Below are 15,530 nucleotides of genomic sequence, written 5' to 3' on the forward strand. Positions count from 1 at the left end.
GTGTTGCTGTGAGCTGTGGTCTAGGTCGCAGATGTGGCTCTGATCCTGTGTTGCTGTGGCTGTGGCGTAGGATGGCAGCTACAGCTCCGATTTGACCCCTAGCCTGGGAACTTTCATATGCGGTGGATGTGGCCCCCAAAAGACAAAAAATACTTACACTGAAATGTCAGAGAGCCTATAACTCTTGACTGGAAAGCACAGGAAGGTCACCCATCAACTACATTCTGCTCACACCTATACTGAAAATCAACAATGTGACATGCATTGTTTAAGCAGATTACTTCCATGCATGGGCATAGAGGTACCAGCTTTGTAACATTTCAGACTCTTCTGAGTCAAAAATAACAGTATCTGTATTCATATCCCATGAAGAAAACAGGATTCCCAACTAGGAGCAAATCTACTTTCTCTTCTTCTAACAACGCCTGAATGTAGAGGGGATACTGCGGTTGAAGCAAAAGAAATTCATTCTCAAATTGAGACACGGTACTAAGAAGACAAACTGGGACAACTCTAGGACCTAAATTCTTGACATTTTACATCTTTACTTCTCTTATTATCAATTTCGTTAAAAGCCTAGAAAAGGTACCCGAGAAGTTTCAGAAAAACTGCCTACAGTGAAGAGAAAAAAAATGAGAAACCCAACTAAGGAACCAAAATGCAAAGATCAGACTGAGCAGATGCTACCAAAACAAATGGAGCAAAACAGATTAAAATCACTGGTGGGTGAAAATGCTTAGCAAGGGAAAGAGGAAAAAAGAAAATGAGGCAGTAAATCCATCTTTACCACTCCTAACTTCCTCATCTCAAATGAGCAAAACAGAAATATAGCTTCTAAATGAGAGAGACCCCAGATATCTGCCTTCGATGTTTCCAAACATTGCCTATTTTATTCCTAAAAGTTCAAAGATAAGTTTAATTGGGGTGATGCTCCTGAGGGGCAGGCCATCTGTGAAATGGCTTAATGATGACCTTTTGATAAAGAAGCAGATTTTAAGACAATTCTGGCAAACTCTTAATAGGTAAATTGTTTACTTTATAGCTGAAGTTTAGAGAGAGAGAAATCTCTACTAGAAGTGTAAGTAGGGGTTACTGTACTTATGCTTCCAGGTGTTTCTAGAGCATTTATGGGTATACATCTATTTAGGAAATGTCCTCCAACATTAAGAGCCAGAGTTGAGAATAAGGCTGTCATCTTATACCTTTCTTTTTCTTTTTTTTTTTTCTTTTTTGCTTTTTTTTTGGGGGGGGGGCGGTGGTTTAAGGCCACAGCCACAGCATATGGAAGTTCCCAGGCCAGGGGTCGAATGGGACCTGCAGCTCCTGGCCTACACCACACCCACAGCCACAGCCACAGCCACGCCAGATCCGAGCGGCGTCTGTGACCTATGCCGTAGCTCACGGCAACACTGGATCCTTAATCCACTGAGTGAGGCCAGGGATTGAACCTGCCTCGCCATGGATACTAGTCGGGTTCGTAACCTGCTGAGCCATGAAGGGAACTCCAGGCTGTCATCTTATACTTTTTAAACGGCCTTGGATGCCACAGAAGAGTACAAGATGGGCTGGTGACTGACTCAACAATCTCTGTGATCTGAATTCTTCAAATGTAAGCAAAGACGTACTACCATGCAAAGTAAGCTGAACGGCTTGTTTTAAAGTTGCCAGTCTTCATAGAGCATTAAACTTAATCCACCCCATTAAAATCCAGTTGCCTAGAACATCACTTTTACAACACGTGAGAATCTCTGAGAGAAAAAGACAATCTGGGTACCGGAGCACGATTATTTTAATGGCCATGCAGAAATGTTCAAAACCTTGAATTTTAGGAGCCACAACCATCTTCAAACTCTAGGATCATAAATATTATGAAATAATTGTTAGTATATGAACAGAAGAGAGCTGCAAGGAAATACTGACAGATACTTCAGCCCACCCCATGGAAGAATGGCAATGGAAGCAAACAAACTCTTTGGCAAATAATGTACTTTCACAAATAAGGACTTGCACGTCCTATCCTCAAGGAATTCCAGAGCAGAAGGTGAGGAGAGAAAAATCAATCATAAAACTGGCTTTCTCCAAAATGTAAGATGAAACAAGCACTATCGTTTAGAATTAAAATAGCACAAAAGAGAAATTCATCTTTTATCAAAAGAACTGATTCGCATCCACTCTCTGTCAACCTGTATGCGGCTCAGTGAGAAGCAGCGCTCCCGTCACCCTTAAATCTCTGATTCCACGCAACCACCAAGGCTCTCCCCTCATCTTTTCCTCAGGCTTTGCAGCACGAGGGTGAATTAGCCCTGCCTCAAAGCAGTCTGTAATCTCTCATGACTGTCCAGCTGATCTGCTCGTTCATGGGGATTCTCAGACAGAAGGCCTTTTCCTCAACTCCTCCTTCCTTTTAGTGACAGGCAACACGAGCACACGCTAAACACCAACTCCAACGGCAATGAGGTACCACTTCATGCCCATTAGGATGGCTATTACTAAAAAACAGACAAACAGAAAATGACAAGTGTTGGCAACCACGTGGAGGACATGGAATCCCGATGGGAACGTAAAACAGTGCAGCTACTGGAAAACAGTATGGCTGCTGCCCTCAAAATCAAAAAGAGAATTACCACGTGATCCAGTGATTCTACCCATATGGATGTAGCCAACAAACGGAAAGCAGGGACTCAAACAGGGATCAGAATGCCAGTGTTCACGGCAGCGTTATTCGCAGTCACTGGAAGGTGGAAACAACCTAAATGTCTATCAATAGAGAGACGGTTAAACAAATTGGTATGTATCCATCCAATGGAGTTTTCTCGGTTGGTTGGTTTGTTTTATTTTTTGTCTTTTTAGGGCCACACCCATGGCATATGGAGGTTCCCAGGCTAGGGGTCGAATCAGAGCTGTAGCTGCTGGCCTATGCCACAGCCATAGTAACGCCAAATCTGAGCCGTGTCTGTGACCCACACCACAGCTCACGGCAATGCCGGCTCCTTAACCCACTGAGTGAGGTCAGGGATCGAACCTGTGTCCTCATGGATACTAGTCACATTTGTTTCCCCTGAGCCATGATGGGAACTCCCCATCCAATGGAGTACTGTTCAGCCTTAAAGAAGAAGGAAATTCTGACTCATGCCACAATATAGATGAGCCTTGAATACATTATGCTAACTGAAATAAACCACAGATAGACAAATATTTTATGACCCTACTTACATGAGTGGTGAAATTCATAGAGTAAAAAGTAGAATGGTAACTGCTAAGGGGAGGGGAACTGGGAGTTAGTATTTAATGAATACAGAGGTTCAATTTGGGGAAATGAAAAAATTTCTGGCGGTGGATGGTGATGATGGATGAGTATCAATGTGAATGTATTTAATGCCCCTGAACTGCATACTTAAAAGGGAATAAAATGGTATCCTGTTATATACGTTTTACCACAATAAAAAGATTCTACATTTTTATAAGAGTACACAGAAAGCTTTTATGGGGATTTCCACTGGGAAGTAAAGCTGAGTGTGGGACTGAGAAAGTCTTAGTTTTGTTCTGTTGGAACTTTTTATCATATACTTGGGTTTTTCATTACAAACAAAACCAACCTGGAGTCTCCGCTATGGTGCAGCAGGTTAAGGATCCACCATTGTTTCTGTGGCGGCACAGGTTTGATCCCCGGCCCAGTGCGGTAGGTTAAGGACCTGGCTCAGATTAGATCCCTGGCCTGGGAACTTCCATATGCTGTGCGTGTGGCCAAAAAAGAAAAAAAAAAAAGAAACCAAACCAAAACAAACCAGAATTAAGTCAGCCTGTAACCTGGAAGTTCCTGTCTTAAAAATTCAGCTAAAGGAAGTAATCAGTGAAGGTACACTGATGCACATATAAGAATATTGTTTTTAACATTAAAAATGCGGAAGCACCCCAAATAGTTATCACATGGGGACTGGTTCAACAAACGGTGGTGCATCATGACAATGAATGATCATGTAGCTATCTGACAGAAAAAGGGAGGGACCATAATATGTTAAGTTTTAAAAACAGGTGACATTTCATATGACCTCATTATTATATCAAGACTGATGGGTATACTGCATGAATATTCAGGTCCAGATAGAAGTCTGGAAAGATACATGTAAAATGTTGACTATGGTTATTCCTGGATCCTAGGATTAAGGGCAATTTCTCCTAATTTCTTTATATTCTTTGAGTTTTTATTAGTATAATAATTATTGCAAAGAGATCCTGTAATCAGAGAAGTAACAGAGCTATTTGCATTTTGAGAAACAAACAAGCAAAGAGTTGGGGGTGGGTACTCAGGAGTGCAATGAGTAGTTTACAGGTCACTAACCTTTAGGGTCCCAGGGGCCCTGAGACCTGTCCCATCTCCAGACCCTAGTCTGAGGGAGTCAGAGAGGCCAACGTCAAGACTTCTCCACATTTCACAACTTACAATCCATCAAGTTTTCACTCATTTTGCACCTGAAGAGTCACGATCTAAATCGCACACATAAACATCTAATTCTGATTTTTACTTTTCAGAACTCGGGTGACAGCCAATAATAATTATAACAATAATCAGCAAATTGAAGATAGCTTTCAACGAGAAAAATTCTCTCAAGCCACTGCCGGTGAATATATTTTTTATTTTAGTCAACTGCTGCCTGCCCTGACATCCTTCCAGGCAAGGATCAGACACCATTCAAAAAACTTTTCAAGAAGTCCTCTTGCTCTTAAAATAATGTGTTAAAACAATGTTTTCTTTTTGTCATGCTATCTTCCTTTTATATTTTGAAAATATAAGTTAAGGCTGACAGAAGAAGACTTAAAGGGACATATTTTATAGGTATCGTCAACTCTCCCCTTAAATTTTTTTTTTTTTCAACGAGAAACAGGAATATGGAAGACATGACACATTGTAAGCCTTACTTACCCTGTGGTTTATTTAGGGAATTTTATTTTGTGTTTGGAAAATAACAGACTTCTGCTTTTAGGTAGACAAGTATGAACAACTTAGAGAGAGAAACCAGACCACCTATTACTAGCAGACTTTTAGAAAATCAAATAATTTAGTGTCTCTATTTTACTCTGTATATGAGCAAATGAATATAAATGTCCAGTATTACAAAATTAGCCAAATAGCTTTACCTCAATAAAAAGCGGTTCAACAGCACCCAGAAGTCACTACTCACAGCTTCTCCATCCGCAGGGAAAACGCCAATGTCCCTACTCCCCCAAGGGTGAAATACCCCACAGCTGGCTTGCTCTGCGTGGATGTGTTCTTTCTCCTAAGCTAACCTGAAGAGCAAGCTGGATTTGTTTACCACGCAAACATCTGTAGTTGCTAAACATCTCGGTGACATGGTGTAACAGTTACTACTTGTGCAAACTGCCCATCCAAATTACTCTCTGCAGTACGAGCACATGAAAACCAAGACACAGAGAAATTGGAAACATCTGGAAAAATTAATGGCTGAATTGACCAAAGCGGGGGGTTGGGTGGGTGGTTTAAACAGCTAAATAGTTCCAGGGCAACATTTGACTTTAGAAAATGTTATCGGCTGCCCCTTAGCACATCCACAGCCCTCTCCCCACTCCTGGGGGTGGGAGGGGGAGGCAGCAGCAGCGGGGGGGGGGGGGAATGGGGATCCCAGTTGGCAAACACTTCATTTTAACCTACCAAGGCAAACCCATTACGAGTCTTGTTACAGAACAGTACAGATAAGACACAAGTTAAGGGCATTTATTCCATCTCTGAAAGCCAAAAACATTTTTTTTTTAAAAAAAAGGGATAAAAAGAAGAAGATAAGGAAAATAGAAAAAGTAAAAGCAATACCTCTTCTCCCATCATGCAGGCAGCCTCCTCTCTTCAGTGTGTAAAGGTCCCAGGACTCCCCGGGAACCCTCCCACTTCCTTCCAACAGCCAAAGGCACAGAGCCTGAAGGACCCAGCCTAACCCTGAGTCATACTTGGGACCGAATGAGCAACGGGGAGAACAAAGCTCGCATTTGTTTATGGTTCAGGAAGCCAGGGCCGATTCATGGCTTGGGTGGCTTCATGACAAGTCCTCCTCCCTCGCCTCCATCGCCGCAGGAATCTAGGCTGCCTGCTCAGACCCACAGGTGTGAAGGTGTGGACAAGGAACACACTGAAGGGGTGTTTATGTGGCAGGGCCCAGTAACCACCTCTGGTTAAAAAATGTCAGAGAGAAATAAAAAGCCCATGATCTTTCAAGAGATAACATGATTGGGGAGCGAGAGATGCCTAAAATATGGTTTGTATGTGAAAGGCCCATCGTGGAAGGGCCTGTATTTCTTTCTTTAAATTAGTTGTACCACACAAAAATTACTCACTAAAAAAAGAACAAACTGAAGAAGGAAAAGCAGTCATGTCTCTTTAGAAACACGTCCCCTAGGAAAGACAGAGCAAGACTGCCGCCAGTCATGTCATCGGTAATATCCTAACAAATCAGAATAAATGTTTAAATAGCAATCTTGCTTTCTCTCCCCAAATGAGAGACCATTCTAATTACTACTCCAATGCATTCAGAACCCAATGGCTAAGACTTCAAAACTCTACATCCAGAGCATCTGAGATCAAATTCCCAACTGGGCCACCTCCCAGTTGTGTGATCTTGAGCAACTTATTTATTAGACTCTGTTCATCTCAGTTGCCTTATCTATAAAACAGGGATAATGGCACCAAGCCACAAGGATGTCTGGAAGCTACAATAAGTAATATATGTGAAATGTTTATAAAATAGTAGCCAATAGGGTGCACACAGTAAGCACCCTATTGGCTACTCTTACAAAGTCAGGACCACTTCACAAGGCAGAATACCACGTCAACAGGAGCCTCACCTTACCACATTTCTCCTATATGTAGACTCTTGATAATTGGTTTCAGTTATGAACAATGGTTAATTTTTGAAATTTTTAATTTATCTAAATCAAAAACCATTTATTCAATATTTATTAACCACCTCTGGTACATCAGGGGCTTTGAATTAAATGCTGTCCCAGTCCTCAAGAAACCTGCAATCTGCTTGGGTAGAGAAGACATAAATCCGTTTATGTATCACGCAAGAAAACAAATGTTGGGGAAATGTCACTTGGCTGCAAATGGCAAGTGCCACAGAATTTGCATTTGGAATTCAGAGGATAGATAAGAAATCATCATCTCGAAACATAATTAGGATGGGAGGGATGAGAGAACTCATCTGTGCCCAAGAATTTCAATTAATTAATGTAGATAACTCTACCCTAAAGGAGGTGAGCTTTACTCCTGACTCCTTAAGGGCGAGGTGCGTATAGGGACTCCTTTCCAAAGAGTTGACTATAGAAAAGGGGAAAAAACAGACCATCTTTCCAGCGGAGAAACCTGACAAACACTCCCTCAGCCCGGTGACCAAGGTCAGTATCAGCAGGGAGAAGTCACGTTCAGAGCATGTACCCTTGATTTGATGTGATGAGATGATGAGAATGGCATTTCACCTCTGTGGTCCTCCTACCCCAAACCCATCGATTCAGTCTAATCATGAGAAAAACATCAGAAAAATGCCAACTTAAGAGCATCCTACAAAACTTCACAATTGCCAAGGTTATCAAAAACATGGCAAGTCTGAGAAATTCTCACAGCCAAGAGGAGCCTAGGAAGAGAGGACAAGCAAATATAATTTGTTCTTCTGGATGGGATCCTGGAAGCGAAAAAGGACTGGAAGTAAAAGGAAACCTGAATAAAGGATGGACTTTAGCTAATAATCATGTATCAATATTGGTTTATTAATTGTGATAAAGGTACCATATTAATGTAAGACGTTAACAACAGTGGGAACTCTGTATTATCTTCACAACTTTTCTATAACTCTGATAAAACTATTCTAAAATTAAACATTTATTAAAAAACCAATTAGGAAGCTAAGCCTACTGCACGTACATGTATACGTACATTCTCCGGGTGCGATTTACAGACACACGTGAGGATGTTCATAAGTACATATACAGAAATGTATTCAACGATGCCCTCCCAGCTTAGTTTTGTCACTCTTTATCCTTAGCCTAGCTATTAACATAGATAGTCAAATGCTGACTCCTGGCTTTCTGCTTTCCACAATGCACAAAAGAGTTTTCTTTGAAAGGAAACTTGGCTCTTGTGTCAGCTCTGCTGCCAACCCAGGCTACGGCGGCCCAACTCAAAGAGTGTGCATGAGGTGGGCCCATCTGCCCCTTTCCAAGAGCTACTAGAAGTTCCTGGTGCCTGGCCAATTAGTCATCAACCACGGAGCCCCGGGACTGGCAACCCTCCCAGCTACTTCCTCTCCCATCTCTAGTCCACATGGCCCGGCACCTCCCCAGTTATCTCTCTAAAGTGCCAATCTTATCATGACACTATGCAATGGAACCCCTCCACCAACTTGCCAGCTCACCCAGAAGTGGAGCTTCCAAGTGGGCTGGCAGAGACCTGGGGGCAGAGGGTCAGGTTCCCCTTCGACTCCCCAGGCTCCTCCCACCATGTTTCCTGTGCTCCGGCCAAACCCAGCCCTTCTCTATCACCATTCTCCCTCCTTTTCCATGTACCCGCTGCCGGTACCATGAACCCCCAGTTATCTTTTAACACTTTGCTCAAAGATCACTTTCCTTGAAAAGATCTCCCTGACATCCCATCCCCTCTTTCTGGACCTCCAGGAAAGCTAGCAGCTCCTTCCTCTCTATTCTCTTTGATGCTCTGAATGTACCTCTGCTAGTCTTTTTCCTCTGCGCCATAATGACTTTTATGCATACCCACCTCTCTCCCATGTAGGGACAATCCAAGAGGCCTGCCTGTGACAGATGATCCAAGGCATGATGTGGGGGAAGAGGTGTGAACCCCATTCCAAATAACTACACCACACCCACCTCCCCAAAACACATGACCTGCCAGGTGAAAAATCTGCACATATTATGCTAATACAGCATCCAGACATGCCAACTAGCCGATCCCTTTCCAAGTGGATTATCATTCCTTAGCTCATTTATCTAGAAATTCCAGAGCTGCCACTGCTGATCTATAAAATATATTCGATTAAGCTTCAGTGAATGAAAGAATGAGCCAATTAATGACTAAATGGAAGAAGAAATCTCTAGCCAGACTACAAGCAGACCCCAGACAGAACGAGTCGTCCTTTACAACTGTGACCGGATTAGGACAAGATGCTGTATTCACGTATTCAGTCAAAAGATATTTAGTGACGGTCAACTAAACTTTACCAATGATTTTCAAGCAACTATAAATACAATGGTGGCTAACAAAGACAGGGTCCAAAATCAGGGTGATTTTTTTTTTTAAGATTTTTTTTGAGCAGTTTTAGGTTCAGAGAACAATGAAAGGAAGGTAGACATTTCCATATGCCCTGTGCCTCCTCACATGCTCAGCTCCCCACTACCAACACCCCCACAAGAGTGGTACATTTGCTACAACTGCTGAACCCACGGAGAATTGCCATTACCACCCAGTATCTATAGTTTACCCTAGGGCTCACTCTTACATTGTACATTCCACGACTTTCAACAAATGTGTATTACCATGTAGCCATCATCACACTATCATACAGAGTACGTAGAGAGTATCTGCACTGCCCTACAAATCCTGTCCATGACACACACTTTCTAGTGGCTGACAGTGAAGACGTGAAGTCAAAAAAACACAGATACCAGAGATTTAGCAAAAATTCATTTCTATTTCTCTGAGTTTTAATTTTTCCATAATCAAAAGTTAAAGAAATGATCCTGAAAGCTGCACTGCTATTTATAAGCACTCCTTCTGTTCGAATAAACAGAAGGGTAACAATAATAACTACTAACGTTAATCAAGTAATTATTCTCTGCCAGGCACTGTTACCTTTGTGTGTGTGTGTGTGTGTGTGTGTGTGTGTGTGTGTGTGTGTTACTTAATCCTCTTAACAGCCGTATGGGCCAGGTCCTCCTGTTATTCCAATTCTACAGATGAGGAATCTAAAGCACTGACTGCTTAAGTAATTTGTCGCAGGAAGAGGCAGAATTGGGATGTGAACCTAGGCAGTCTGTTCTGCATGCTTAATAACCACTACATCCCTAATGACACAATTTTAAGGCCTCTTGGGAAGAGGATTCTTGGTGACCATCTGGCCGCAATTAAACTTTATGTAGAAAATACACTATGCTGAATGTCTTAGAAAGTATCTATCAAACAGACATAAAATGATAAATAGCACCTAACATGTTAAAGAGGAACCCTGTATACTATTTCTCATTCCCTTTTCCTACCACTGGCCCTCTCTTACTTTTCTTAGATAAGGAAAGATAACACATAAACTAAGTCTGAAAATCCCAGCCCAGGCAACCAGTGGGCATCTTCACACCATCTGCTCATTAAAAACCATGGGTCTTTCAACTGAGATATCCAAAACCTTATCCTTCAACCACTGTGAGAGACATCCGGTTCTACAGGTCTCACGTAATCATGACAAGGTTTTGACCCAGATGAGCTTCATTAGTCAAAATAAATATCTTTAGCTCCTGAAGATATTCCAGAGCTTATTTCTAGTCTTCAAAGGTTTAGAGACATAAATCTCTCATTTTTAAGGAACTACGATCATCACTTTAGATGTTTACATGTTTTAATTTTACATCAGTATTCAGCTTGATGAATTTTTACTAGTATGGAAAAAAAAAGCCTGAGATATGTATGAAGATGTGAAATTTTCTCTTCCTGCAATTTGGCTGATTAAAAAATGATTAGTAACTCATTTATACATGATTTTAATTCTAATTCTTTGTTACAAGTGAAAGCTACCATGTTGATATTATAAGGGCATGAATTTGAATGACTGTGATTCTCTAAATGAGAGTCAAGATGATGAGCGTTGAAAAAAGACTGTTACAAACACAACGTCTAGTGGTGGAACATGGTAGAAAATGTGGGGAAAAAAAACAGAATCATTTCAAGAGAGAGAGAGATCAGAAGTCACTAACAGAAATCAACTAAGACAGGAAGACCACAAAGCTTCTTAAAGGATTTCTTTCTCTTTTCTTTTCTTTTCTCTTTTCTTTTCTCTTTTCTTTTCTTTCCTTTCCTTTTCTTCCTTCCTTTCTTCCCTTTCTTTCCTTCCCTCCTTCTTTATTTTTTTTAATGGCTACACTTACAGCGCATGGAAGTTTCCGAGCCAGGGGTTGAATCTGAACCATAGCTGTGACGACGCTGCAGCTTCGGCAATGTCAGATCCTTTAACCCACTGCACTGGGCCAGGGGTCGGACCCAAGTCACGGCAGTCAGATTCTTAACCCATTGTGCCACTGCGGGAACTCCTTGAAGGATTTCTTTGTAAGGAATCCAGTAGGGTAAACAAACAATCTGGAAAAACGTCTCTTCCAATCCGGCTGTTTGAAGATGCTAGGCCAAAAAGACTGCTTTTCTCAATAATTAAGAGGGCCAAAACTAGTTGGCCCTAGGGCACTTCAGCATGAAATAAGCTGACACCGAAAAGCCAGGATCATTCTATATGAAGACCTATCAGGTTAGGTAGGTCCTGAGACTCACCTAAGCACCCGGAATTTACCCACCCATGTGCAATACCTGACACTCCTTTCCTGAAGTATTTGGCCAGGAGCAATCATCTGAGTGACTCATGAAAAGGGAAGGAGTTCAGAAAAAATGACGCCCTTCTGGGGTCACAGGGAACAGCCTGATGAGGAAGGTGCCTCTCAGCTCCACTTGTGGGAGCCAAGGTAGCAGCCATATCCCTGAGAATAAAGTCCCGACTGGGTTGCCTTCTTTTTCTTTTCTTTTCTTTTTAAGGCCACACCTGCGGCATATGGAGGTTCCCAGGCCAGGGTTTGAATTGGAGCTGCAGCTGAGGTTTACGCCACAGCCACGGCAACCCTAGATCCGAGCCACATCCGTGACTTTAATCAGGGAATGATACTGCCATCCACCCGGCTGTTGAAGCCAGTTGCCCAAGGCATCCTCTTTAAGCACTCTATCTCCTCTAGCCCTCATACACTATCAAATTTCTTGATTCTGCCCCCAAAATATTTCCCGCAAACATTTATGGCAATATTTCAAAGCTGCTTCTCTTATCGTGATGTTGCATTCTATGAAAAGAGGAGTCCACGTGGACATTCTCTGGAGACTCTGGGCAGAACTGAGCAGTCTTGAAACTCTGTCCTTTTATTCACTTTCTCCTGGGCTAGTGAAGTCAGTTCTATGACATATGAATTTAGGAAAAGTCAACTGGGTATGCTCAGCTCAGCTCTTCTCTTTCCTCCTCTTGCAAGTTGGCTTTCTCTGCTGGTTCCCCAAGACCGTGCATAGGTCTGCCTGAGTCCAGCATTGCTGAGATGGGATGGGTGAGTCTGTCTAATTTTGGAGATCAACTGGGAAGTCCATTTGACTCACACTAATCAATATCCTTCAACTTTGCCTTCATCAATAACAATATTGCAATATAACACAGGGAGAGAAAGATGCACAAATCACAAGGACATAACTTGAGAAATTTTTACAAAGTGAAATAAGACCTACATAAATATATCATGGGCATAGATTGGAAAAGTGTCAATTCTCCTCCAAAAGCATCTATAGAGTTAATGCTATCCCTTGACTGGGTCACTTTGCTATACAGCAGAAATTGGCACAATGTTGTAACTCAACTATACTCTAATTAAAAAAATAGTTTAAAAAATCCAGGAAGTTTTTTTGGGGGGGCGTGGGGAATGACAAGCTGATTCTAAAATGTACATGAAAATATAAGAGGCCAAGAACAGCCTGGGAAATCTTGAAGAAGAGGAACAAAGTTGGTGACCTTACACTACTAGATATCGAGATTGACTGCAAAGCTACAGTAATTAAGGTAGTAGAGAATGGCCACAAGGACAAACAGACCAACAGAACAGAGAGTCTGGAAATGGGCCCCCCCCCATACACAGCCACTTAAATTATGACAAAGGTGATACATTTGCGCCCTGCAAAAAGCATGATCTTTTTAATAAACAGTGCTGAGTCAAAAGGAAATTCATACTAAAAAAAATGAAAAAAAGATTATCTTGATTCTCCGTGCACTGATGCATCTTATTAAATGGTTTAGAACCTACATTGAGGCAGAGGAGGGGTACTGGGAGAACAAATATAAGTTTCTGTTAACCTTTCTCCTGAATTCCAGTTCTCCTGTCTTCTGTAAACCACTCCTCCCACGGCAGCTTGTAATATTTTTTCTAAGTCCCCTGTGTGATCATGTCGCTGTCTTAATTTTAACTGCTCTCCACTGAGAGCTCTCCATCGCCCTTGAAGTCAGGTCCAAACTCCTTAACAATTCTCATCAGGCCCTTCCTGATCTAGGTCCCACTTCTTTCTCCATTCTCATCTTTTCCCACTTCCTGCTGGAGCCTTAACACATGCTCTGTGCTATTTCCTTTTCCCTTCGAGGCGTTTATACATGTTGTTCTTCCCACCTTGACACCTCTATGCTCCTTTGCTTGATGAATGTGTACTGGACCCATGGTTCTGAGCCTAAACATCACTTCCTGGAGGCTTAAAAAGATGACTTCCTGCAGGAAGGAGGTACACACACACACACACACACACAAATATACACTCTTCAGCCTCCCTAACAACTCACTACTTCCTGCCATGCCCCAGGGCTCCTGCGGCACAGCACTGTGTTCTCAGCCTGGTCATGGCATTCCCCACACTGTATTATTACTGCTTGTTTACTTTTCTGCAGCTCCCTGAGGGGCAGTGAACTGGTCTTATTTACCACTGTATTCCCAGTACAGAGCAAATAGTGAATACTCAATAAATACCAAGTGAAATGAGTTACATTTATAATTTCCAAGTATTTTCAGCAGTACAGCATTTTTTTAAAGTCCTATGAGGTAGGCAGGTATAAAGAATATTTCCATTTTACAGATGGTCCAGTTGAGGCCAAATGACTTTGTCAAGGTCAATAGGCCAGGACAATGGTACCATGCCCTTCTAATCCTATGACATTTGACTTGGTTCATCTCCAGCCATACCGCATTTTCCACTGTTTTGATATAACACATACTTGCCTATGGGCTTAGTTGAAATGGTACATTCCCCCCACCTCAATTTTTTTTTCTTTAACCTTTAGCAAGGGAAATTTCCACATACATAAAAATAGAGCATAGTGTACTGAATCCCCATGTAGGCAACTACCTAGTTTGAACAATTATCAGCTCATGACCAATCTTATTTACTCACTCTTCCATCTTCCAAATTACTGGAAGCAAAATTCCAGACATTCAATCATTTCATCTGTAAATATTTCAGTTAAATAGTATATTAAACACATCAGTCACGGGCGTATCCAATTGGTAGTATTAAAAAGACTCATAAATAGGGTCCTTCTTTATAGCTCAATAAGAGAAGCAAGAATACTCATTATTTCCTTGTTGTCGGGGTGGGGAGAGTGTTATAGAGTATCTCTCTTGGCTCATAATCATCAGCATTCAACCACTCTGGGTAGGGTGATAAGGATTAAAGTGTCGGTAAAGTAAGCGCAACATTTTCAAAAGACTCAGAAAAGTGGATCTCATAACTTCGCAAACTTGAATGCAAAGCATAATAGGATACTTGCAGCTGTTAATAATTACCAGAGCCCCATTTTTTTCCCTGATGCAAGTTATCAAGCCAGTTATGTCAGAAGGTCAAATATCCCAGCCTGAGTGAAAGATCTGCCTGGGCTTCACCTAACACAGATGCTGTCCCATGTGATCCAGTTTTTGCTTCTGCAAGATCAAAACAGCGAACTCAACTCTCAAAGGAAACCTCCTTCCTTAAACATAAATCCTGGACACAAACCCATCTCAAAAGTGATGAGAACCAGGTTGTACACTAGTAAAACATTATCACACTCATCAGCCTCCATGCCAGGTTGTGCAATAACATAATGGATCCATAAATCTATGTAACTATCCATGGCGCCAACAACAGGGGGCGGAGAGAGTTTTGAATCCTCTTAGATGCTATAAAAACTGTCCGCAGCGGGCTGGGAAGTTTATGTTTCCCCCAAAGGCTTCACAATGAGAAGCAGGTTAAGGGAGCTGCCAGCACATGGTTTCATTCCGCAAACAAATCATGAATCAAGATGCACACACACGCGTGTACACAGAAATGCCTCTGATGAAGTTTAACATTTCGCATCACTAAGACCAACACAATAAATCTTCTGTTTCACAAAGATGCACTGAACCATACAACCACTACATTTCCAACTATAGAACTGTGGTCCCACCCAGTCCCCTCATTTTATAGATGTCTATAATCTCTAAAGCGCTAGATTAATACAGTTTGAATATTATTCCTTTAACTAATACTTACTGAGTACCTACTACACACTGTTCCAAGGACATCGCACACATCAGTGCACAAAACAAATGATAACAACATAATAAAAAAATAAACATCATGTTAGAAGGGGGTATGTGCTAGGGGAAATGAAAACTGCAGTGCAAGTAATCAGGATGGGCCGTGGGAACGGATTTCAGAATGAGCGGGCATCAGGGGG

The 15,530-nt window shown here is 41.8% G+C and overlaps 1 protein-coding gene across 20 annotated transcripts in view; it reads right to left on the reverse strand.

The window, feature by feature from the left end:
• Nucleotides 1-15,530, reverse strand: part of SH3KBP1 (SH3 domain containing kinase binding protein 1) — a 343,775-nt gene that overhangs the window by 130,081 nt on the left and 198,164 nt on the right. For 2 of the 20 annotated variants that reach the window (XM_085008694.1, XM_005673483.4), the window contains exon 1: nt 5,825-5,866. The exons of 17 other annotated variants lie outside the window; for them this stretch is intronic. In XM_085008694.1, coding sequence (XP_084864820.1) covers nt 5,825-5,839 — 15 coding nt within the window. In that variant the 5' untranslated portion in view covers nt 5,840-5,866. Of the gene's footprint in view, nt 1-5,136; nt 5,279-5,824; nt 5,867-15,530 lie in introns of those variants that run through there. One more of the 20 variants, XM_085008693.1, reaches the window with a different exon arrangement.

The sequence above is a fragment of the Sus scrofa genome, chromosome X (genome assembly GCF_054392235.1).
Source record: "Sus scrofa isolate SSC_HxYL_T2T_F1_AM1 chromosome X, Sscrofa_HxYL_maternal_Yorkshire_Landrace_v2.0, whole genome shotgun sequence".
Lineage (NCBI taxonomy): Eukaryota > Metazoa > Chordata > Mammalia > Artiodactyla > Suidae > Sus > Sus scrofa.